The sequence below is a fragment of the Ornithorhynchus anatinus genome, chromosome 3 (assembly GCF_004115215.2).
Source record: "Ornithorhynchus anatinus isolate Pmale09 chromosome 3, mOrnAna1.pri.v4, whole genome shotgun sequence".
Classification (NCBI taxonomy): Eukaryota; Metazoa; Chordata; class Mammalia; order Monotremata; family Ornithorhynchidae; genus Ornithorhynchus; species Ornithorhynchus anatinus.
In genome coordinates this window covers 126,517,637-126,543,854 of record NC_041730.1, presented here as the reverse complement: position 1 = coordinate 126,543,854, position 26,218 = coordinate 126,517,637, and the positions used below count along the sequence as shown (strand labels likewise).

The 26,218-nt window shown below is 46.1% G+C and overlaps 2 protein-coding genes across 9 annotated transcripts in view; both read left to right on the top strand.

Annotated features, from left to right (window-relative positions):
• The window catches only part of WASHC2C (WASH complex subunit 2C), a 68,740-nt gene extending 51,456 nt beyond the window's left edge, over positions 1-17,284 (top strand). For 3 of the 6 annotated variants that reach the window (XM_029060169.2, XM_029060167.2, XM_029060165.2), the window contains exons 23-30: positions 1,790-1,918; positions 2,031-2,123; positions 3,137-3,265; positions 5,288-5,350; positions 5,720-5,932; positions 12,255-12,968; positions 14,818-14,998; positions 16,788-17,284. In XM_029060169.2, coding sequence (XP_028916002.1) covers positions 1,790-1,918; positions 2,031-2,123; positions 3,137-3,265; positions 5,288-5,350; positions 5,720-5,932; positions 12,255-12,968; positions 14,818-14,998; positions 16,788-16,927 — 1,662 coding nt within the window. In that variant the 3' untranslated portion in view covers positions 16,928-17,284. The remainder of the gene's footprint in view (positions 1-1,789; positions 1,919-2,030; positions 2,124-3,136; positions 3,266-5,287; positions 5,351-5,719; positions 5,933-12,254; positions 12,969-14,817; positions 14,999-16,787) is intronic. The other 3 variants (XM_029060168.2, XM_029060171.2, XM_029060170.2) reach the window with 2 other exon arrangements.
• Positions 17,285-22,285: 5,001 nt separating this feature from the next.
• ZFAND4 (zinc finger AN1-type containing 4) overlaps positions 22,286-26,218 on the top strand; it is a 60,468-nt gene continuing 56,535 nt past the window's right edge. For 2 of the 3 annotated variants that reach the window (XM_029061005.2, XM_029061003.2), the window contains exon 1: positions 22,287-22,613. The gene's annotated coding sequence lies outside the window, so the exon portion shown is untranslated. Of the gene's footprint in view, positions 22,614-26,218 lie in introns of all 3 variants that reach the window. The other variant, XM_039911611.1, reaches the window with a different exon arrangement.

Sequence of the window (26,218 nt, the reverse complement as noted above, 5' to 3'; positions counted from 1 at the left end):
TCATTTGCAAAATGGGTGGCTATCAGACCCATGTAGGACCTGATTGTCTCGAATCTACTGTAGCCCTTAGTTCGGTGCTTGGACAGAGAAAGTACCTAAATATTATCTTTATTAATAATAGTGGTATTAAACACTTACTATGTGCTGATGGTAATAATAAGTATAGAGCGTAGCTGTCTTTCTTCAGTCACACAGCACCGAGAGGACATGACAAGGATTTTCTAAGTCTTGGTCATGACTTCAACACTACTGGGTGATCTTGGGGAAAGCACTTAACCTTTCTGGACCTATTTCTTCACTTGAAAAGCAGTGATAAAATTGCCCCTCTCTACCTTACTATTTGTCAGGCACTGTACTAAGTGCTGGGGGAGAGCCAAGCAAATCAGGTTGGACACGGTCCGTATCCCACATGGGCCTCACAGTCTAAGAGGTGGGAAGATCAGATATCTTATCCCAGTGTTGCAGGAAATTGAGTGCAATTGAGGCTCAGACAAGTTGTGATTTGCACAAGATCACACAACACATCTGTGGCAGAGCTGGGCTCAGAACATAGGTCTTCTGACTCCCAGTTGGGTGAATTTTTTTTTTCCCCCAACAGGCCAAGCTGCCACCTGTTTTGGAAAACAATTTATAAAAAAAAGTCAAGATATTTGTTTTATTATTGTAATGGCTACCCTATCTGGTGGATTGCCCAAGTAGCCTCCTAAAACTCAGAGATTGGGCGCAGAGCTCAGTCTAAATTCTGGGGTCTGATTGGATTGTGGAGCATAACTTCAAAGACTTCCATCAGTCAGTTAACCAGTAATATGTATTATTATTTTTAACGGTACGTGTTGATGATGGTATTTTTTAAGTGCTTACTGTGTGCCAGGGACTGTACTAAGCGCTGAGGTTCATACAGGCTAGTCAGGTTAGACCCAGTCCATGTCCTGCATGAGGCTCACAGTCTTAATCTCCATTTTACAGATGAGGCAAATATAAGGCACCGAGAAATCAAGTGACTTGTCCAAGGTCATAAAGCAAGCAAATGGCGGAGCCTGGGATTAGAACCCAGGTCCTTTGACTCCCATGCTGCCTCTTGATTTATTAATCTCTTATGTATAGAACACTGTACTAAGCACTTGAGAGAATACAGCAGTCTTAATCATTCCCTGATATTTACTGAGTGCTTACTGGGCGAAGAGTGCTGTACTAAGCTCCACTACCTGTCTGCTGTAAGACCTTGAGAAGGTCACTTATCTTCTCTGAGCCTCAGTTACCTCATCTGTAAAATAGGGATTAAGAGTGGGAGCCCCATGTAGGACAGGGACTTTGTCCAACCTAATCAACTTATATCTACCTAAGTGCTTGGCACATAGTAAGCACTTACCAATTACCATAATTATTGTTTTTATTAGCTTGCAAGCCTTAGTACCACAGTTAGACATCCTAAAACCTTGGAATAACTGGTTTTGTGAGGATTGTAGATCAGAGCCTTGTACGCATCTAGCATACAGGAGCTTGTAAATGTCAGCTGAGGTTACTGAACGAAGCTGCCTTCACTGATTTTCTTGTCTGTAGCCAATCAATCAATGGTATTTATCGAGCGCTTACTGTGTGCAGAGCACTGTACTAAGTGCTTGGGAGAGCACAGTACAAAAGAGCAGACACGTGCCCTGCTTTTCATGCCAAAATGTGTTCCCAACCTCTGTGCCTCTGTTTTCCCAGCCCGCCCATTTTTGAGTAACTTTGACGTTCCCCATTTTTACGAATGGTTTTCTTGCCCGCCTTCCCTCTTTCCTATTTCTAGCCCTCTGACCCCAGTGCCCATTTCCAGAGCACAGGGGTGTTCCAAGATGAAGAACTCCTCTTCAGTCACAAGCTCCAGAAGGATAATGACCCCGACGTTGACCTCTTCGCCAGTCCCAAAAAACCTGCGGTCAGTCCAGAAATTGTCTTCGCTTCCAGGGTGTTGGCCTTAAGTGAACTTCTGGGCTCTGGGTTCTGCCGACCCTGTTCACTTACATTTCGATTTTGTGACTCTCTTCCAGTCTGAGCCAAGAATGCATCTCCCGCCTGGAGGGGGCCTCTTTGGGGATGAGGAAGATGATGATCTCTTCAGTTCCGCCAAATCCAGACCTCCGGTAGCCAGAAATTGACACTGTTCCAAATGCATCTTTTTGCCTGAAAGTGTCTTAGGAGAAATCTCCAGTTTACACTAGTCAAGTTTGCTTACTAGAAATTCTGGACTGAAAGGCTATAGGTGATCAAATTACATTGTAATTTGAGCAGTCCTTCCTAAATTTATTTTGTTGTGAAAGGAGAAAAAATGCCCAGCTTCACCAGCCTTCCAGTAGTTTGTGTCCTACAACTTACCTAATGATTGGACATTTTGCCTGTTGAAAAACAAATGTATCCCCTCAGTTACCTCATCTGTAAAATGGCGATTAAGACTGTGAGCCCCACTTGGGACAACCTGATTACCCTGTATCTCCCCCAGCGCTTAGAACAGTGCTCTGCACATAGTAAGCGCTTAACAAATACCAACATTATTATTATTATTATTCCATGTTGTCATGAAAGTGGAAATTTAGGGCTTTGGAGAAGGTAGGTTAGAACTGGTTATGTGCCTGTGTGTGCATCTTGCCATTTTATTTTCCTCAAAAGTTCTGTTAATGAAGAATATGGTGGCAAGCACTTTCTCTGGGCTAAGTGCAGGGAAAGATTCAATCAGTCAGTCAATGAATGGTATTTATGGAGAGCTCACTATGTGCAGAGCACTGTACCAAGAACTTGGAAAGGTACAATACAGTAGAATTAACAGACACGTTCCCTGCCCAGAATGAGTTTACAGACTAGGTTATATGATCATACCCCGTCCGTTTCCTACGTGGAGTTCACAATCAAAATTGGGCTTTTACCATATTTCAGTCTTGAGAGAGGCTTAGCATCTCCAACTGCCAGACTGAGGGAAATCTGAAGTTTTTGCTTTCCCTTTAAAAATCCCCCAACTCCCTAAGAGGACAGGTAGTGGATTCAGATGCAAAAAGATTCACTAAAAGGGACACCTCTCATTTTCTTGGAGTCTATTTGATACGGTTTAATTTCTCACCATACTGAGATAGCTGATCCTGATTTGTACCTGTTTTGTTCCCAGAAGGTTCCTGAAAAGAAAGCAGGGATGAAAAAAGAGAACCTCGGATCGCCTCCTCAAAGTCATATACCTTCTGGATCCACCCACGGTGACCAACGGGAGCCAGGTGTTCCAAAACTGGAAACGTCTCAGGTCGGTACCGCCTGTTTAGCGTTTAAAGGTGGGCGACTTCTGGCTTGCGTCCCGGCTGCAGCTAAATCTCCCTCTGGAAATAAATGAGAAAATGCACTGGAGCCCTTGCTCCAAGGGCTTTTTCAGTACTCATTTCCATCTTTAAAATATGGAGGAAGAATTAAAGAGCCATGTTTGTGCTTTCCATCTCTTTCTGATTTATCCTTTTTTTTTAATGGTAACTGTTAAGCATTTGCTGTGTGCTGGCTCTGTACTACGCACTGGGAGTAGATACAAGTTAATCAGGTTGGACACAGTCCCTGTACTGTATGGAGCTCACAGTCTGTCAGAGGTTTTTAAGGTTATGTGACTGAGGTTGAGTAAACCAAGGGATTGATGTTAATATTAATCCAAGTAGAATTAACCTCTCTTCTCTCTGAACAGCCCAGATTGGTCAACGTTAGACACATGGTCGTTTTCTTAAATCAAGTGAACTGTTGAAAGAACTCATGATATTCAACAATGTTTTCCATCTTTAGTATAAGGAATGTCCATTATATTGTACTCTCCTGAGTACTTACTACAGTGCTCTGCATACAGTAAACATTCAATAAATACCAATGATTAATTGATAGTAACCCCCCTGAGCCAGGCGTTCACTTCAGTGCCCAGAAGAGAGACAGCATGGCCTGGTGGGTAGAGCCCGGGCCTGGGAGTCACAAGGACCTGAGTTCCAGTCCCAGCTCCACCACGTGTCTGTTTTCTGATCGTGGGCAAGTCACTTCACTTCTCTGTGCCTCAGTTACCTCATCTGGAGATTAAGACTGTGAACCCCATTTGGGGCATGGATGGTGTCCATCCTGTTTTTCCTGTGCCTCAGTTACCTCATCTGGAAAATGGGGATTAAGACTGTGAACCCCATCTGGGACATGGATGGTGTTCATCCTGTTTGTCTTGTATCTACCCAAGCGCTTAGTACAGTCTCTGGCACATAGTAAGCACTTAACGTATACCATACAATTACAAAATTAAATCGAGAGAGTGAATTAATTTCTGGTCAAACGAATGTCTGTTCAGAGAGACCTCCTAAAGCACACTGCATCTCAAGAGCCCCGGAAGTATTCCGTGAAGTGACTGCAAAAAGAACCTAGAATGGGTGGGCCTTGCCCCTTCACTCCAGATAGTCTTCTGTTCTGGCTCAAACTCCAGGATGCAGGTCCAGAACCAGAGTGGCCCTGAGAGGTCTGGTCAGCCCTGGGCCTTCCACAAGACTTGATTAATTCCCGGCTCACGTTAGGGCTTGGCTGCCTCCACTCACAATCCTGCTCTCTACTACTCGGGCCACACCCAGATCTGCAGGTTATTCCTAGAACCGACACGGACTTCTAGAAATCTTCCAGAGCTGGTCGTTTTCCTCTGGCAGTACGGTGGACACGTCTTCTCGAAGCTGAGCCTCTGGGGATGGGGTGAAAATGGCCATTGGTCTGGACTTTCACTCCCCTGAGGAACATAACCTATCTTGTGTTTACCCCAATGTTTGGCAAGTATTAAGGGCTTAACAAATACCTTTTTTATTATTATTATGTTTGCCCTGTATTGCTATGAGACTCTCAGGTTAGACATCCTACCCAGTGGTGTTGCCCTAAACCGAACAGCCAGTGACTGTCCCATCCTCTGAACCACAGGTGGTGGGTCCTGAGCTTTTCCTTTGAACCTTTGCTAGTATTTACAGTCTTAGCTTTCATTATCGTATTTGTTAAGCACTGTTCGTAGCATTAGTGACATAGCCCCTGCCCCATACAGCCTGAGAAGAAGGGAGAACAAGAAGCAACTAAGAAATTGAGATGGTGGTGATGAACAAGATGTTTCTAGAGATCTTCAGACCAGTTTAGGTCACCGGGGTTCTTGCTACGCCACTGAGCAGAGAATAGTTGCCATTGATCACCTGGTGACACATCTGATTGCCACTGATTTTTCCCATCTGGGTGAGGATTACCATCCAGTCTTTCCAAACCATTTTTAATCCAGTGTAATTTCACACAGGATCCTCCGGGCCCCGCTCCATTTAAAACAAAAGAACCTTCTTCAAGGATCGGAAAACTACAAGTAATTATTTAATACATCTTTGAAACTTTAATCGACCACCTCACGGCATCTTCAATCCTTCGGGAATTTTCAGTCTCCTTTCTAGCCACTCCCAGGCACTTTTTCAAGATGTATTTTTCTCCTCAGCTGTTGCTTCTTAAATGCTGCACCTTTCCTTTATCCCCGTGACGCTGACCGTGGGCTGTCGGTCTATCACTTTCCATTTGAATCTGGGAACCGTCTGGAGCTATTGCTTGCACCTCGTGTGTTTTCTTTCCTCTTCAGCCCCTCACTTGTCAAGTTTGCGTGATCATTCTCGTCACGGTCACTGACGTCCCTCTGCGTCTTAGGAAGAGGAAATGTGAAGTAACATTCCTTTTTCTTCCTTAGGCAAACTTAGCTATTAACCCAGCCGCCTTACTGCCTGGAGCAGCTCCCAAAATCCCCGGAGCCAAACCTGTTTTCCCAGGATTGAGCCTGCCTCCATCTGAACCGGATAAAATCCTGAGTCCAGAGGCGTCATCTCCGGGCAGCAGCGGTGTGGAGCCCGGAGTGAGTTTCGATCACCCAGCCCAAGCAGATACGTTACAGAGTGCGAACAAGGTGATGAGATTTGCTTGACTTTTGGGTGTGTTTTTACCTCCTTTTCTGGGGAAATCCTGGGTCAACAGCATGGTTTAGTGGTTAGAGCACGGACCTGGGAGTCGGCAGAACCTGGATTCCGATCCCCGCTCTGCCACATGTCTCTTCTGTGACCTTGGGCAAATCACTTCACTTTCTCTGTGCCTCAGTTACCTCGTCTGTAAAAATGGAGCTCTGCACACAGTAAGCACTCAATAAATACAATTGAATGAATAAATGGGGATGTATTCAGTCATTCATTGTGCACTCACTGTGTGCAGAGCACTATGCCAAGTGCTTGGGACAGTACATTGAGCCCTCCTTTCCTCTTCCCCCACTCTCTCCTGCATCACCCTGACTTGCTGCCTTTATTCATCCCTCCTCCCATCCCCATAGCACTTAGGTCCATATCTGTAATTTATTTATATTGATGTCTGTCTGCCCCTCTTGACTGTAAGCTTGTTGTGGGCAGAGAATGTGTCCGTTGACTGTTCTAGTGTACTCTCCCAAGTGCTTAGTACAGTGCTCTGCACACCGAAAGCACTCAATAAATACAGTTGAGTGAATTGAGCGAATTAACAAAAAACGGACACAGTCCCTGACCACAATGAAGTTAGTCTAGTGGGCCCGATGTGGGTTCCAACCTGATTATCTTGGATCTACCCCAGCACTTAGAACAGTGCCTAGCACATTGTAAGCACTTAAAAATAATAATAATAATGGTGTTTGTTAAGCATTTACTAGGTGCCGGGCACTGTACTAAATGATGGGGTGGATACAAGCAAATTGGGTTGGACGAAGTCCCTGTCCCACACGGGGTTCATGATCTCCATCCCCATTTTACAGATGAATAATAGTGGTATTTGTTAAGCGCTTAGTATATGCCAAGCACTGTTCTAAGCACTGGGGTAGATACAAGGTCATCAGATTGTCCAACCTGGGACTCACAATCTTAATCCTCATTTTACAGATGAGGGTACTGAGGCCCAGAGAAGTGAAGTGACTCACCCAAGGTCACACAGCAGACAAGTGGTGGAGCCGGGATTAGAATCCCTAATTAGAATTAGGATGCTTAACAAATACCATATTTAAAAAATTACAAATATAATAATTGTAGTATTTATTAAGCACTTCCTACATTCCAGGCACTGTTCTAAGCACTAGGGTGGATATAAGCAAATCAGGTTAGACATAGTCCTTGTCCCATGAGGGGCTCACAGTCTCAATCCCCATTTTACCAATGAGGTAACTGAGGCCCAGAGAAATGAAGTGACTTGCCCATGGCCACCCAGCAGACAAATGAGGGAAGTGGGATTAGAACCTATGATCTGACTCCCAGTCCGTTGCTCTAACCACTATGCCATGCTGCTTAAGAGAAGCAGCGTGGCTCAGTGGAAGGAGCCCGGGCTTGGGAGTCAGAAGTCGTGGATTCGAATCCCAGATCTACCACTTGTCAGCTGTGTGACTGTGGGCAAGTCACTTCACTTCTCTGTGCCTCAGTTACCTCATCTGTAAAATGGGGATTAACTGTGAGCCTCACATGGGACAACCTGATTACCCTGTATCTACCCTAGCGCTTAGAACAGTGCTCTGCACTAAGTAAGCGCTTAACAAATACCAACATTATTATTATTAGTTCTCAATAGTTATCAGTGATCAGCCCTTCAGACAGAAGCCACAGATGAAGGAAAAAATCACATGTATTTCAGACATGCCTCTTCCAAGGTCAGGAGGAATTTTGTTTACCCCTGCGGCTGATCTAAGGCTTCTTGGGTCAGAGCAGGCTTCAAGGGGCCTTAGAGCTGCTTTCCCCTTCCTCAGTGAGTGTCCGCCCAGTAATGTGATGGACGAAAGAAGCCATCCCGAAGCCAACTAGCTACACCTCAGTGCAGCTTCCTGGGAGCTTAATACCATATCAATCAGTCAGTCTTATTTTTTTGCCCATCAAATTGTATTTATTAAGAGTTTACTGTGTGCAGAGCACTGTTTTGAAGAAACAGCATGGCCTAGGGGATAGAGCGCGGGTCTGGGAGTCAGAAGGACCTGGGTTTCAATCCTGGCTCCATAACTTGTCTGCTGAGTGATTTGGGGCAAGTCATTTCACTTCTCTGAGCCTCAGTTAACTCACTTGTAAAATGGAAATTAAAGACCATGAGCTCCACATTGGACATGAACTCTTATAGGCATGGGCAAGCGCACAGTAAGCGCTCAATAAATATAGTTGAATCAATGAATTGACTGTGTCCGGCATGATTACCGTGTATCTATCTCAGCTCTCAGTACAGCGCCTGGTGTATAGTTAGCACTTAACAAATACCATTTTTTTAAAAAATGCTTGCGAGAGTACAATATAGGAGACACATTCATTCATTCATTCAATAGTATTTATTGAATGCTTACTATGTGCAGAGCACTGTACTAAGCGCTTGGAATGTACAAATCGGTAACAGATAGAGACAGTCCCTGCCTTTGACGGGCTTACAGTCTAATCGGGGGAGACGGACCGACGAGAACGATGGCAGTAAATAGAATCAAGGGGAAGAACATCTCATTAAAGCAATAGCAAATAAATAGAATCAGGGTGATGTACATCTCATTAACAAAATAAATAGGGTAATGAAGATATATACAGTTGAGCACATTCCCTGCCCACACCGGTCTTACAGTTCCTAGTGGAATTGCAAGGGTAATCTTGAATCTAAATAATCCACCTGCAGAGAGTCAGGAGTTTCTCAGTCGCTAACCTTCCAGCTGGTTCATCTTTGTAGGCAGATCAGTTTTTAGTATTTTATTTGCAGTTATTTTTTGCACACAGTTCTTCTCTCCGCCAGAAGTGTGTAAGAAATGAAATAGGTGAAATCATTACTCTTAAGAACATCAGTGCTTCCTTTTCCTAAGAAAGTGTTAATTCTTTCCTATAATTTTAACACCACCTTTGGAAAATCTGTAAAATGAAGGGCTCAAGCAAAATTAAGTTCCACTACCATCCACATATATCAAGAAAATAGAATTTATGTAGATTGGTTTTGAATAGGGCAGTCTTTTTTTTTCACTTTTTGATGGCAATTTGGGATATGACCAAAAATCCTAATGATTTTAAGACAATAAGCATTTAAATCTTTAGGAACAATTAATCTATATCTGTTGAATTCTCTGGTGGCTCTTCCCCAAGATCACTGTCGTGTATGAGTCTCTGGGTAGTAATCACTGCACAATCAAATCCCTGCTTTACCCTTGAATGACTTTTTTATGGTATTTGTTAAGCGCATACTCTGTGTCGAGCACTGTTCTTAGCACTGGAGTAGATACAGGTGAATCAGGTTAGACACAGTCCCTGTCCCCCACAGGGTTCACAGTCTAAGTAGAAAGGAGAATGGGTATTGTATCTCCGTTTTAGAGTTGAAGAAACTGAGGCCCAGAGAAGTAAAGTGACTTTCCCAAGGTCACACAAAAGGTCGGTGGTTGTGTCGAGATTAGAACCCAAGTCCTCTCATTCACGGGCCTGTGCTCTTTCCAGGCCATGCTGCTTCTCTTGTATGAGGCACTTAAACATCTGAATTCGTCATTGTTTCAGAAAAATGCAGCTCAAGGTGAAATAATTATATAAAAATTATTTAAAAACTTGAAATAGTTCATATTACATCATGGAAGTAACTGCTTCATCTCTCTCAACTGATTCCAGGAACTCTCATTTCTAATTCACGGATATTTTACCAGCACTAAGAAACCAAATTAAACATTTGGGGGTTGAGTCCTGCTTTGTGCTGTCCTTCGTTGACTTGGCCCCAGCTTAGTTGGTTCACAATTAACAGCAGAAAACATTCTGTTGAATAGTTGGAGGCAGGGAACAGTACTTAATAATGAGAATAATAATAATAATTATGGTACTTGAGGAGCACTTACTGTGTTCCAAGATACATACATACATACATTGCCAACTGTTTGCACTGTGCTAAGCGCTGGGGTGGATACCAACAAATCGGATCAGCCTCACCCTGTCCCACGTGAGGCTCACATATATAGCTATGTCTAGCTATCGCTATAGGTGTAGAGGTATATTTAAACCTGTAAACGTTTATTTATCAACTTGCTTCTTGTATTTTCTTACTGAGTTACTCTTCACCTCTTATAGCTGGCCATGCATGCCATTTTTAAGTTCCACAAGGCCCCCGATCAGTACTTTCACTTCTTCTAATTCATTAATAATAGTAGTGGCATTTGTTAAACACTTAGTATGCGCCGGGCACTGTACTAAGCACTGAGGTGAATACAGGCAAATTGGGCTTGATAGAGTCCCTGTCCCACATGGGGCTCACAGTCTCAATCCCCATTTTGCGGATGAGGTTACTGGGTCACAGAGAAGTGAAGTGACTTGCCCAAGGTCACACAGGAGACACGTGGCAGAGATGGGATTAGAACCCATGACCTGACTCCAGGCCTGTGCTCTATCCACGATGCCAGGAAACTTGTGTCGTAACAATAATAATAATAATGATGGCATTTAAGCGCTTACTATGTGCAAAGCACTGTTCTAAGCGCTGGGGAGGATACAAGTGATCACGTTGTCCCATGTGGGGCTCACAGTCTTAATCCCCATTTGACAGTTGAGAAAACTAAGGCACAGAGAAGTTAAGTGACCTGCCCCAAATCACACAGCTGACAAGTGGCAGAGCTGGGATTTGAACCCATGACCTCTGACTCCCCAGCCCGTGCTCTTCCACTGAGCCACGCTGCTTCTCCTACTTTTATTGCGTTGGCTACCCCAAGCTCCTAGAAGTTGTTCTGCATCCTGTAGGTACTCAAAAACCATTATTATTCCCCAGAAGTTTGGACAGTGTAAGGTTAAAAGTAAACTCCTTTTCCGCAGAGAAGGCTGAATACAGTCCTAAAAAGTGAACTTGAATCTATAATCTCTAGGCTGTAAACTCAGTGTGGCTCAGTGAAAAGAGCCCGGGCTTGGGAGTCAGCGGTCATGGGTTCGAATCCTGGCTCCGCCGCTTGCCAGCTGTGTGACTTTGAGCAAGTCAGTTCACTTCTCTGGGCCTCAGTGACCTCATCTGGAAAATGGGGATGAAGACTGTGAGCCCCACGTGGGACAACCTGATTACCATGTATCCCCCCAGCGCTTAGAAGAGTGCTTTGCACATAGTAAGCGCTTAACAAATACCACCATTATTATTAAACTCATTGTGGGCAGGGAATGTGTCTCCCGATGGTTGTATTTTATTCCCCCAGTCCCTTCGTGGTCTGCCCTCAATAAGCACCCGATAAATGCCATCGATTGAATGTCTCCTTTTGTGAAAATCCTCAAAATTAGGAGAGAGAGCCATCTCGAAACAACATGGCATAGTGGATAGGGCACGGACTTGGAAGTCAGAAGGTCACGGCTTCTAATCCCCGCTCTGCCGCTCAGCCGCTCATCTGTCGTGTGACCTTGGGCAAATCACTTCACTTCTCTGGGCCTCAGTGACCTTATCTGTAAATGGGGATTGAGACTGGGAGCCCCACGTGGGACAGGAACAACGTCCACCCCGGTTTGCTTGTATCCACTCCAGCACTTAGTACAGTGCTCAACACATAGTAAGCCGCTTAGCAAATACCACAGTTATTACTATTAGACTGTAAACTCATTGTGGGCAGGGAATGTGTCTACCAACTCTGTTGTATCATAGTCTTCCAAGCGCTCTGTGTCGATTGGTTGCCTACATGGCGTAGTGGATAGAGCCCCGGCTCGGGAGGCAGAAGGTCGTGGGTTCTAATCCTGACTCCACCATTTGTGTGCTGTGACCTTGGGCAAGCCACTTAACTTCTCTGTGCCTCAGTTACCTCATCTGTAAAATGGAGATTAAGACTGTGAGCCTCACGTGGGACAACCTGATTACCGTGTATCTACCCGAGCGCTTAGAACAGTGTTTGGCACATAAGTAAGCACTTAACAAATACCATCATTATTATTATCCTTTCATGAAAATCCTCAAAATTAGGAGAGAGAGCCATCTGGCTCACCCAGTTTTGATGCTGTCGTTCTTTGACATGGTGCTGAACTTGATGATCTTTTGAAATCCCGTCTTCTGTCTGCCAACGATCACGTTCAGGCACCACGGTGTCTGTAAGATGGGGATTGGGACTGTGAACCCCACCTGGGGCAGGGATTGTGTCCTACCCGAATTGCTTGTATTTACTCCAGCGCTTAGGCCAGAGCCTGGCACACGGTACGCACTTAGCAAATGCCACAGTTATTATTATTACTATCATTATTATTATTATTATTCCTGGGCTGAGCAGAATTTCTTTGCCCCTCCAGAGCCGAATCAGAGTGGGAGGAAAGCGTAGGCCGCAGAGCCGAGCTGCCCGCCGGTTGGCTGCTCAGGAATCCGGCGCGGCGGGGGACGTGAATGGAGCCGACGGGCCCCTTCCACCTTCGGCCAAGGAGAAGTCAGCCTCTGCAGAAGTGAAACCGCTACTCGCCAGGGACCCGAGCAGAAAGGGGAGTAGGGAAAAGGCCCGGGCAACTCTGCCACCCTTATCAGAAGACGCCAAGCCAGTGTCCGGCAGGGCCACGGGCTCTTCGGCGAGATCTCCGGGGCCGGCCGTGGAGGAGGACCTCTTTGGATCCGGCGACCTCTTTTCCGAGGGGACGACGTCTGAGGGCACAGCCTCTTCGGCGAGATCGCCGGGACCGGTCGTGGAAGAGGACCTCTTTGGTTCCAGCGACCTCTTTGCCAAGGGGCCGGCGTCCAAGCCGCCGGGGCAGGTGAAAGCCAAGGAGAAATCGTCGGAGAGCCTGGCCGCTCGACCGGGGAAAGGCGACGAAAAGAAAGCGTTCCTTCCGGTGTTGGACGAGCCGGGGAGCGACGATGATCTCTTTCTGTCCGTGAAACAGAAGTCGACCAAAAAAGCAAAACCCGTGCCTTTTCTGGAGGATGAAGATGACATCTTTACGAGTCAGAAGGCCAAGAAGGGATCTAAACTCATGGGGGAGCGGGATCTTGCATCCAAACCCCAAGATATTTTTGAGGTAACATTGGGCAGAGTGTGTGTGTGTGTGTGTGTGTGTGTGTGTGTGTTTGTGAGGGAAAATTGGACAGGAGGCTTGTTTGGCTATTAGTCTTTGACTTGCAATAAATGTTGTGATGAGATAGTTGGCTTGCTGTGCGTGCTGAGGAGGGGCAGGCAAGATTGTCAGTTTATCTAAGGGAGGAGCCAGCCACCCTCCAGAAATGTCGGCTGCTGAAAAGTCTTCGTACGGAAAGCCTAAATAGGAACAGATTTTCCAGTGTGATATTTCATCTGCTTTCCAGCTGAGAGAGGAACCACGAAGCGACGGTCGTTGAAGCCGTGGAGTGAATGAGTTTTCCAAGGGAATGAGGGTAGATAAAAACTTAAAGGGGGGACCCAGAACCGAGCCTTGAGGGTCTCCCACTTACTCAGGGGGAGGCCTCTGCTTCCCCTACCCTAGGTCACCCATTTTCAGGAGGCCACTGATTAGGAAGATTCTGTTATAAAATTCTCAGAATTAAGATTTCTATCTTTTCTGCTAGACTTTCAGCTCCTTGTGGGATGGGACCATGTCTGCCAATTCTATTGTACTTTCCCAAGTGCTTAGTATAGTGCTCTGCACATACTAAGTGATCAATAAATTGATTGGTAGGAGGTCCTGGCAGTGGTGGCGATGAAGGGACCTGGAGCACAACTAGTGAATCGATGTGGCCTGAAAGTCAGGTGGATCTGGGTTCTAATCCTGGCTCTGCCACTTGTCTACTCTGTGACTTTGGGCGAATTATTTCATTTCTCTGGGCTTCAGTTATCTCATCTGCAAATGGGAATTAAGATTGCGAGTCCCATGCAAGACAGGGACTGTATCCAACTGGACAACCTTCTATCTACCCCATTGCTTAGTACAGTGTCTGGCACCTAATAAGCACATAGTATGGTATGGTATTAACAAATACCATTAAAAAAAAAAAGGTATGTAATTGCACTTCCTAAACCTTCTCCCCGGCCCCCATGTGGGAAGTGAGCCCTGGTCCAAATCCATCAATCAATCAAAGCTATTTATTGAGTGCTAACTACATAAAGATTGTACTAAGCACCTAGGAGAGAACAGTACAACATGATTAGCGGACACATTCCCTGCCAGCAACAAGTTTCCAGTCAAGCCCAGAGTTGAAGGGTGATGGGTCCTAATCCCAGCTCCGCCACTTGTCTGCTCTGTGACCTGGAGCAAGTCTCATCACTTCTCTGGGCTTCAGTTCCCTCATCTGAAAAATGGGGATTGAGACTGGGAGTCCCACGTCGGACAGGGCCTGCGTCCAACCCCATTTGCTGTATCCACCCCAGCGCTTAGTACGGTGCCTGACACATAGTAAGCGCTTAAATATTATAGATATTATCATTACTAATAATTATAATAGTAATAATAGCCCCGGCCCCAAATGCCTCATCTATAATCACAGTTCTCCGTGGTCCACATGTCATTTCCAGGTTCCCAAAATTTGCCCAGTATATCAGGTATAATATTCCATCGTTTGTGGGTTTAGAGAGGCCATTATTTTTTGGTTCGTTTGAGCAAGGCCTCTATCCATTTCAACTGCCTGGAATGCTCTTCTTCCCTAGGGATGCTCCAAGGCAGAGGAGTCTTGGTGAGATATCGGTTTGAGGGAAAGGGAAGCATTTCCAAAATATAGGTACATACGCCAATCAGTTTTTCCTCTCCAACACAGTCTCCGTCATTGGCTAGTTTGGGTGCAAGCGACAGGTTGCAAGTTGGACTATTTGCAATCTGTACTTTACTCCCTTGGTACATTAAGAATTTTATGCAAAAAAATTGACTTTAATATTGCTTTTTTTTTTGGTTTTTTGCCAAGGATGACATATTTGCCACAGAAGCAATTAAGCCTTCACATAAAACAAGAGAGAAAGAAAAAGTGTTGGACTCAAACCTGTTCGATGATAACATCGATATATTTGCAGACCTAACTGTAAAACCAAAAGACAAGAAGTCAAAAAAGAAAGTGGAGTCCAAGTCAATATTTGATGATGATATGGGTAAGTGACTATTTCTATCTAAATCCCAAAGAAACTATCGAGGACAGGTCACATTTTTCCTTTCCACTCATGTCACTTCTGCATCTCCGTCAGTCTGGTAATCACATGTATGTAGTGAGCACTTACTTTGTGCAGAGCACTGTACTAAGCCCTTAGGAGAGTACAAAAAAAATTGGGAGATGTGATCCTTATAATTATTTATAATTATACTTAATTATAAAATCAGTTATGGTACTTGTTAATTTAGTCAAATTTATTGAGCACTTAACTGTGTGCAGAGTACTATACTAAGCACTTGATAAGTTCTTACTATGTGCCAAGCACCGTTCTAAGTGCTGTGGTAGATACAAGTGAATCAGATTGGACACAGTCCCTGTCCCACAAGGGCTTACAGTCTCATTGTGGGCAGGGAGTGTGTCTGTCTATTGTTGCATTGTACTCTCCCAAGTGCTTAGTTTAGTGCTCTGCACACAGTAAGCACTCAGTATATACAATTGAATGAGTGAATGAAGTAGGGGGGAGTAGGTTGTAATGCCCATTTTACAAATGAGGAAATCAAAGCACATAGAAGTTAAATGACTTGCCTAAGTTCACACAGCAGATACATGGTAGAACTATGATTAGAATCCAAGTTTTCTGACTCCCAGACCTGAGCTTTTTCCAATAATAATAAAGTTGGTATTTAGGCCACACTAATAATAATAATGATGATGCTGATGGTATTAATAATAATAATGATGGTGGTATTTTTTTAAGCACTTACTATGTGCCAAGGACTGTTCTAAGCACTGGGATAGATACACGGTATTCAGGTCATCCCATGTCTGGTTCACAATCTTAATCCCCATTTTACAGATGAGGTAACTGAGGCACAGAGAAGTTAAGTGACTTGCCCAAAGTCACACAGCTGATAAGCGGCGGAGTCGGGATTAGAACCCACAACCTCTGACTCCCAAGCCCATGCTCTTTCCACTAAGCCGTGCTGCTTCTCATCTAATGGGGCCGTTATCATCATATCTAATGGTAAGCAATATGGCAGTGTGGATAGAGCACTGACCTGGGAGTCGGGTCATGGGTTCTAATTCCGGCTCCGCCACTTGTCTGAGTGACTTTGGGCAAGTCATCAGACTTCTCTGGGCCTCAGTTACCTCATTTGTAAATGGGGGTTAAGACTGCATCCCATGTGGGACTACCTGCCTACCTTGGATCTACCCCAGCTCTTAGAACAGTGTCTGGCATATAGTAAGCACTTAATAAATATCATTATTATTATTATTATTAAATGCTTATTGTCAGAGTTCACTTCCCTGTCAGTAATTGAGATTTAGGACAAATAGCCTTTCTCCATGCCCATGTCTAATTTCCACCGTAACACTCTTTCCCAGCACTTAGGACACTGATCTGCACGAAGTTAAGGGTAAATAAATGCTATTAATGTACTACTTTCTCTCAAAAGTAGATCTAGATCTCATCGGCTCACGTTACAAATCTCCTGATCCCGAAAAGCCTCTGAAAACTAGCGGCCTTCAAAGAGAAACCTAAAATGTCTCTTTTGGTTTCTTTTTAGCAACTTGTTTTAATTGCCTCTTCCTCCTAAATCCAATACTAAAAGAATGCACATATGCAGTTCACCATATGGTAACGTCCTAGGCAAATTCTGGTATGCTTTATCAATAGTGTGTCCTTGGCAAGAGTTTCTGGGTGTGATATTAGATTTTGGCATCCGCTTTTCTTATTTTTGCTAAAGTATCCTTTCTTTTTTCTCTCTCTCTCCCATTTTTTCAAAAAGATGATATCTTCTCATCTAGCAGCCAGGTCAAGACCTCCAAACCCAAAGGCCATTCAGCTCAATCTGCAGCAGAAACAAAATCAGAAAGCAAGGCTTCTAGTACATTTGATGATCCCCTGAATGTCTTTGGAGGCCAGTAAGGGAGGTGCGGAGGACCCGGCAGAAAAGAAGCGGTGATCTCTAGCAGGGTCGCCTCTTAGTGCTGCCATCTTGCTTTTTAAATGGAGTAAGAAAAGCAGATACTGGAATGACCCATCCTCCCCTGAAGTCTCTGTAACTTTCTGCATTAGTTTTAATCAAGCTTTAATAATGAAAGAGATAAGTAATAGAATTTCTGAATCACTATTTTGTCCGTATGCAGATGAAGAATTAGCCTGTGCAATCCGTGGAATTATGTAATCTATTATGTAGAGTATAATTTCCTTTCTAGAACAGAACGACAGAGAGAAAAATCACTGATATAATTAAAATGGTGAAATATAAAATGGTGAAAACTATGTTTACATTGTAGTCGTCTGTCATTGACTTGGCAGTTTGTCATAAGGAGGTACAGAAATTGATTTTTTTCATAGTTAGCAGTCCCCCAGTATTGGGTGACCTTGAGTGGGAGAAGCAGGGGACTTCTTCAAAGGAAGTGTGGGAGTCCTTCAAGGCTCAATTCTGGCCTCTCTTCTAGTCATTCATCCATTCATTCGATCATATTTATTGAGCGCTTACTGGGTGCAGAGCACTGTACTAAGCATTTGGAAAGTACAGTTCGGTAACAGACAATCCCTGCCCAACAACGGGCTCACAGTCTGGAAGCGGGGAGACAGACAACAAAACAAGTAGACAGGCATCAATAGCCCCAAAATAAATAAATAGAATTATGGATATATACACATCATTAATAAAATAAATAGAATAATAAAACTCATTCACTCCCACGGCTTCAACTACCATCACTCAGTGGTTACTCTCAGCCAGAAAGAAGACGAATTGTCACCCTGCGAAATCCGTTCCTATTCGTGTTTCTCGTAGGATGACTTTTCAGTAGCCTGAATAATGGTAGTTGATTGACCCCAATGGAGTGATGGAGTTCTCCAAGAGTGTGGGTTTAGAAGGAGAATAGAAGGGGAATCTTGTAGGACTCTCTCCCACCTAAGGGGTGGAAGGCAGAGGGAGAGCCTGTGAAAGAGACTGAGAAGGAGCGGTCAGAGAGACAGGAGAATCAGGAGAGGACGGTGTTGGTGACCCTGAGGTTTCCAGGGGAAGGGGGTGGTCCACAGTGTCGAAGGCAGCTGAGAGGTCAAGGAATAGAGGTCGTTGGATTTGACAAGGAGGTCGTTGGCGACCGTAAAGAGGGCTGTTTCTGTGAAGCGGAGGGAGTGCAAGCTGGATTGGAGGGGATCGAGGAGAGGAAGTGGACACAGCGGGTGGAAACAACCCCAGGAGTTTGGAGGAGGATGTTTGGAGGAAGATGGGGCTCTCACTGGACGGTGCTGTGGGATCAAAGAGGATTTTTGCGGGGATCAGGGGGTGGGGTATTCAATAGGCATGGAACTATTGGAGAGTGAGCAGTTGAAGATGGTGGTTGGGGAGTGAAAGAGGATAGGGCAAGTTTTCTAATAAGGTAGTAAGGCAGGTATTTAATAATAACGTTGGTATTTAAACCATAAGTTGGCCCAGTAAGTAACTACAGGACTAGTAAATAAATAAGACAGCATTAACAAGACTTTATTCAGGTGAACAAAGTATTTCTTAAACTCTGAAGTCATTACTTTTGGTGATATTCCTGGTTTAATGTGTTCTGAGCATCACCCCGACATGGTGTGGGCAGAGGCCTGGGACCAGGCACCTTTGGAAAGAGCCCTGGAACTGCTGCCTGGCATCAGTGAGACCTCAGTTATCCTCTCCCACTTTGATTACTGCATCAGCCTCCTCTGCTGCCCGGATCATTTTTCTCTAGAAACGTTCAGACCACGTCTCCCTAGTCCTCAAGAATCTCTGGTGGTTGCCCATCCACCTCTACATCAAAGAGAAACTCCTTACATCAAAGAAAACCCACAGAGTTGGGTTCAAGCCTAAGTAGAAGGGAGAATAGGTATTGACGCCCCATTTTCCAGATGAGGTAACTGAAGCACAGAGAAGTGAAGTGACTTTAACGCCCTCAATCACCTTGCTCCCTCCTACCCCACCTCATTCATTCATTCAGTCGTATTTATTGAGTGCTTAGTGTGTGCAGAGCACTGGACTAAGTGCTTGGAATGTACAATTCGGGAACAGATAGCGACAATCCCTGCCCAATAACGGGCTCACAGTCTAAAAGGGGGAGACAGCAAAACAAAACGTGTTAACTGAGCGCTTACTGTGTGCAGAGCACTGTACTGAGTGCTTGGAATGTACAATTTGGCAACAGATAGAGACAATCCCTGCCCAACAACGGACTCACAGTCTAAAAGGGGGAGACAGACAGCAAAACAAAACAAGTAGGCACAGAACAAGTAGGCATCATTATTATTGGAAATGCCCAATACCAGTCCATTTCGGTTGGCTTATTCCTAGGACGTCCGTCTTCAACCGGTCCATTTCATTCTTGACTATTTCCAACTTTCCCTGGTTCATACTTCGACCATTCCATGTTGCAATAATAAGGGTATCTTTACAGCTTCGGGAGACTCATTTCTCTCGTGGCAGCATCAGCGCCCCGAGGTCCCGCAGGCTTTATTCTGGCCACGTCACAAACACCCACGTCATCTGCTCTTCCCAGTAGCTGGTTGAGCGCCTGCCGACCTGAGGGGCTCATCTTCCAGTACTATATCTGTGGTCGTTCTGGTATGTGGATCCACAGAGTTCTCTTGGTAAAAATTCGGAAATTCTTGGTAAACCATTGCCTTCCTCCACACAGTGAAAACTCGAATCTCTGGCGTTGTCTTCGATCAACGTTTCGATCACTCAATCAACCGCCTTTGACTCCTTCCCGTGCCGCGGCTGTCCGGCACAGGTGAACCAACTTTCTGACGCCTCCTCTTAGACCTTTCCGTTATGGGCAACCTTAGCGAGTATCTCTCCGTGGCATAGCTCTAAGTTTCATCGGCGTACGCAAATTCCCCTGCCGCAGTAAGGCCTTCATACAAAGGAGAGGCTTGGCACATAGTAAGCGCTTAACAAACACCCCAAATCAAGTGGCCAGGCATTCCAGTACAGCCTTTGTTCCCTCATTGAAAGTCATTTTTTTATAGTATTTAACTACTTACTGTGTGCGCTGGGTACTGTACTATAAATGCTGGGGTGGACACAAATTAATCAGGTTGGAAACAGTCCCTGTCCCATATAGGGTTCACTGACTTATTCCCCTTTTACAATTGAGATAACTGAGGCTCAGAGAAGTGTGACTTTCCCAAGGTCACCCAGAAGACAAGTGGCGGAGCCAGGATTAGAACCCAGGTCCTTCTGACACCCTGTATGCACCAGGTCTCACTGCTTCCCTAATTACTGCTTCCCTAATTACTACCCATCTTGGAGCCACATGGTATATGTCAAGGACAGACACTGTTCTGAGCACTGGGGTAGATTCGTTCAAATATTTATTGAGCACTTACTATGTGCAGAGCACTGTACTAAGTGCTTGGAATGTACAATTCAGCAACAGAGACAATCACTGCCCAATAACGGGCGGATATCAGGTTGGACACGGTCCCTGTCCCACATGGGGCTCACGGTCTTAATTCTCCATTTTCCAGATGAGGTCACTGAAGCCCAGAGAAGTGATGTGACTTCTCCAAGGTCACAGCAGTCAAGTTCAAAAATGTTCAGACTATGTTTCCCCACTCCTCAGGAAACTCCAGTGGTTGCCCATCCACCTCGGCATCAAAAACTCCTCACTCTTGGCTTCAAAGCTGTCCATCCCCTTGCCCTCTCCTACCTCACCTCCCTTCTCTCCTTCTCCAGCCCAGCTCACACACTCCACTCCTCTGCCGCCGCTCACCTCCTCGTCGGGCCTCGTTCTCGCCTGTCCCACCGTCGACCCCTGGCCCACGTCCTCCCGCTGTCCTGGAATGCCCTCCCTCCTCACCCCGGCCAAAATAACTCGTCCCCTCTTCAAAGCCCTCCTGAGAGCTCACCTCCTCCAGGAGGCCTTCCCAGACTGATCCCCCCTTTTCCTCTGCTCCTCCTCCCCTCCCCATTGCCCCAGCTCACTGCCTCTGCTCTACCCCCTCCCCACCTCACAGCACCTGTGTAAATCTGTATATATTTATTATTCTATTTATTAATGATGTGAATATATAATTCTATTTATATTGATGCTATTGATGACGGTTTACTTGTTTTGATGTCTGCCTCCCCTCATCTAGACTGTGAGCCCGTTGTTGGGTAGGGATTGTATCTAATTGTTGCTGCACTATACTTTCCAAGGACTTAGTACAGTGCTCTGCACCCAGGAAGCGCTCAATAAATATGACTGAATGAATGACTGAATGAACAAATGAAAGGACTGTGTCTGTTGTTATATTGTCCCCTGTTGTTGCTATATATCCCTTCATGGTTACTACTGCTTAGAGAAGCAGCGTGGCTCAGTGGAAAGAGCCCGGGCTTGGGAGTCAGGTCATGGGTTCTAATCCTGGCTCCGCCACTAGTCAGCTGTGTGACCTTGGGCAAGTCACTTCACTTTGCTGTGTCTCAGTGACCTCATCTATCAAATGGGGATTAAAACTGTGAGCCCCACGTGGGACAACCTGATCACTTGTATCCCCCAGTGTTCTCTGCACATAGTAAGCGCTTAACAAATACCACAATTTTATATTTATTTATTTTATTGTACTGAGGTGCTTAGTATGGTGCTTTGCACACAGTAAGCACTCAATTAACACGGTCAAATGAAAGAATGAATGAATGACCAGTGGCAGAGTCAGGATTAAGTAAAAATATTTATATAGGGTACATTATTTTTATTAATGTCTGTCTCCCCTTTAGGTTCTAGGCTCGTTACGGGCAGGGAACATATTTTTTTTATTCTTCCCCAGCGCTCAGTACAGTGCTCTGCACATAGTATGTGCTCAGTAAATACGATTGATTGACTGATTGATTGATTGATTGATTGAAGCCTACAAGAATCCTGGAGGGCTGAGTGCATCACAGTGAGCACATTATGGAGGCTCAGAGCGCTTAGAACAGTGCTTGGCACAGAGTAAGCGCTTAACAAATGTCATTATTCTATTAAGCGTTTAACAAATGCTATAATAATAATAATAATCTGGCGTCGCAGGCTGTAAAGGGCCCGGCCGCCTGAAGGGAGAACTACATTTCCCAGCAGCCCCGCGGCTGACCCTTCCCCTTTGCCCTTTGACCCCCCCCCGCCCGGCGGCGCCGTCAGGGGCCCCACTGTTGTTAGCAATGACGGCTCAACATCCGGGGAGCGGTAACGGCCATCCCCGCGCCACCCGGCGAAGCCCCGCCCCTCTGGCGCGCTGATTGGAGGGAGGCGGGAGGGCGGCTCTCCGATTGGTCAGGGGGGGGTGTCACAAACGGCGGGGCGGGCGGAGGCCGCTGAGAGGACGAGAGGAGCCGAAGAGGAGCCGAAGTTGAAACTGAAGCCGAAGCGGAGCCGAAGAGGAGCCGAAGCCGAAACCGCAGCCGAAACCGCAGCCGAAGCCGAAACCGAAGCCGAAGAGGAGCCGAAGCGGAGCCGAAGAGGAGCCGGGCTGGATGGGGCGGGGGGGCGGGGCCGGGGAGGCAGCTGGGCCCCGGCTGTAACGCGGTTACTCTGTACTGAGCGGCAACACGAGCAGGGAGGAGGAGGAGGAAGGAAAAAAAGAGGAGGAGGAAGAGGCCCAGGCCCTGCTGCAGGTGAGCGCCTCCCTCCCGCCCCCATCCTCCCTATATACTGAGCGCCCCTCCCGTGTGTCGCGCACTGTAGAGGAGCAGCCTCCCTCCCTGGCCAGAGCTCGGGCTTGGGAGTCAGAGGGTCGTGGGTTCTAATCCCACCTCCTCCCCCTCTCTGCTGGGTGACCTTGGGCGAGTCACTTAGACCGTGAGCCCGTCACTGGGCAGGGACTGTCTCTATCTGTGGCTGAATTGTCCATTCCAAGCGCTTAGTAATGATGGTGGTATTTATTAAGCGCTTCCTATGTGCAGAGCACTGTTCTAAGCGCTGGGGAGATACAGGGTCATCAGGTTGTCCCACTTGGGGCTCACAGTCTTCATCCCCATTTTCCAGATGAGGGAACTGAGGCCCAGAGAAGTGAAGTGACTTGCCCACAGTCACACGGCTAACAAGTGGCTTAGTACAGTGCCCTGCACATAGTAAGCGCTCAATAAATACTATTGAATGAATGAACTTCACCCCTCTGGGCCTCAGTGACCTCCTCTGGAAAATGGGGATGGAGTAGGGTCCAAGCCGATTTGCTGGTACCTCCCCCCCCAGCGCTTAGTACAGTGTCTGACACATAGTAAACGCTTAAATATTAGTATTATTACTTGTATTATTTTCATCCATTCGTTCAATCAGCCTGGCTCAGTGGAAAGAGCCCCGGCTTGGGAGTCAGAGGTCGTGGGTTCGAATCCCCCCTCTGCCACTTGTCAGCTGTGTGACTTTGGGCAAGTCACGTCACTTCTCTGGGCCTCAGGGACCTCATCTGGAAAATGGGGATGAAGACTGGGAGCCCCACGTGGAACAACTTGATCACCTTGTATCTACCCCAGTGCTTGGAGCAGTGCTTGGCACGTAGTAAGAGCTTAACAAATACCACCATTATTATTATTCATTGTCATATTTATTGAGCGCTTACTGTGTGCTGAGCACTGTATTAAGTAATTGGAAAAGTACAATTCTAGTTCACTAATGTGTATGTAACTATAATTCTATTTAGCAGCGGGTTTGAATTCCGGCTCGGCCACTTGTCAGCTGTGTGACTTTGGGCAAGTCACAATTTCTCTGTGCTTCAGTGATCTCATCTGTAAAATGGGGATTAAGACTGAGCCCCATGTGGGACAACCTGATTCCTCTGTGTCTACCCCAGCGCTTAGAACAGTACTCGGCACATAGTAAGTGCTTAACAAATACCAACATTATTATTTATTGATGCTGCTGATGTCTGTTTACTTGTTTTGCTGTCTGTCTCCCCCTTCTAGACTGTGAACCTGTTGTTAGGGAAGGATTGTCTCTATCTGTTGCCGAATTGTACATTCCAAGTGCTTAGTACAGTGCTCTGCACACAGTAAGCGTTCAATAAATACTATTGAATGAAGACAGTTTGGCAACAGATAGAGACAATCCCTGCCCAACAAGGAGCTCACAGTCTAGAAGGGGGAGACAGACAACAAAACAAGTAGACAGGTGTCAATATAATAATGATGGTATTTGTTAAGTGCTTACTATGTGCCAAGCACTGTTCTAAGTACTGGGGGAGATACAAGGTCATTAGGTTGTCCCATGTGGGGCTCAGTCTTCATCCCCATTTTATAAATGAGGTAACTGAGGCCCAGAGAAGTGAAGTGACTTGCCCAAGGTCACACATCTGACAAGTGGCAGAGCTGGGATTAGAATCCACGTCCTGTGACTCCCAAGCCCGGGCTCTTTCCACTAAGCCATGCTGCTTCTTCAGTCCTATTTATTGAACGTTTATTGGGTGCAGAGCACTGTACTAAGCGCTTGGAAAGTACAATTTGGCAACAGAGACAATCCCTACCCACCAAAGGGTGCACAGTCTAGAATGGACATAATAATAATAGTATTTGTTAAGCACTTACTAAGTGCCAAGCACCGTTCTAAGTACTAAGGGGGATACCAGGTGATCAGGTAGTTCCACGTGTGGGGCTCACAGTCTTAATCTCCATTTTACAGATGAGGGAACTGAGGCACAGAGAAGTGAAGTGACTTTCCCAAAGTCACACAGCTGACAAGTGGTGGAGGCGGGTTTAATAATATTAATAATGTTGGTATTTGTTAAGCGCTTACTATGTGCAGAGCACTGTTCTAAACGCTGGGTTAGATAAAGGGTAATCAGATTGTCCCACGCATGGCTCACAGTCTTAATCCCCATTTTATTCATTCATTCAGTAATATTTATTGAGCACTTACTATATGCAGAGCACTGGACTAAGCGCTCGGAATGTACAATGTGGCAACAGATAGAGATCATCCCTGCCCAATGACGGGCTCACGGTCTAATCGGGGGATTTTACAGATGAGGTAACAGAGGCACAGAGAAATTAAATGATTGCCCACGGTCACACGGCTGACAAGTGGCAGAGCAGGGATTCGAACCCACGACCTCTGACTCAAGCCCAGGCTCTTTCCCCTGAGCCACACTGTTTCTCATAAGTGTTGTGGGGCTGGGGTGGGGGCGGGAGAGCAAAGGGAGCAAATCAGGGTGATGCAGAAGGGAGTGAGACAGGAGGACAAGGGAGGCTCAGTCTGGGAAGGCCTCCTGGAGGAGGTGGGCCTTCAGGAAGCCTTTGAAGGTGGGAGGAGAGTCATTGTCTGCTGGATTTGAGGAGGGAGGACCTTCCCTCCCTCCCTGGGAAGCAGTGTGGCTTAGTGGCGAGAACCCGAGCTTGAGAGTCAGAGGACCTGGGTTCTAATGCCGCCTTCGGCCTTGGGCAAGCCGCTTGACTTCTCTGGGCCTCCCTTCCCTCATCTGGAAAATGGGGATTGACACTCGGAGCCCCACGTGGGACAAGAGACGGTGTCCAACCCAATTATCTTGTAGCTCCCCCAGCACTTAGAACAGCGCTTGGCACATAGTAAGTGCTTAACAAATACGATCATTATTATTTATGATTATTCCCGCTGGTGTGAGCCCCGCCGCCCCCCGGAGGCTGCCCCATTTGGGGAGCTTGTCCCACCCTCCGGACTCCCCTGGGGCTTTAGATCGGTCCGGCGGTGGTACTGATGGAGCGCTCACTCCGTTCACAACACTGAACTAAGCCCTTGGGAGAAAACGGCCTTGGTGTAGATGTTCCCGGCTCAGCCTCTGCATGCACACACACTCACACTCACTCCCTCGCTCTAAATGGCATGTATTCAACATCATCCTCATCCATGGTACTTACTGAGCTCTTGTCGTGTGCAGAACACTGTACTAATCCCTTGGGAGAGTACAACAAAACAGAGTTGGTCGTGCCCCTCGGTGAGCTCACAGTCTCTGCATGTATTCATCATCATCAGTAGTATTTATTGAACGCTTACTATGTGCCGAGCACTGCACTAACGGCTTGGGAGAGTACAAGAGCACGAGAAGCAGCGTGGCTTAGCGGAAAGAGCCCGGGCTTGGGAGTCAGAGGACGTGGGTTCTAGTCCCGCTTCCGCCCCTTGTCTGCTGTGTGACCTTGGGCGAGTCACTTCCTTCTCTGAGCCTCAGTTACCTCATCTGGAAAATGGTTAAGATTGGGAGCCCCATCTGGGACCACCTGATTATCTCCTATCCCAGCGCTTAGAACAGTGCTTGGCA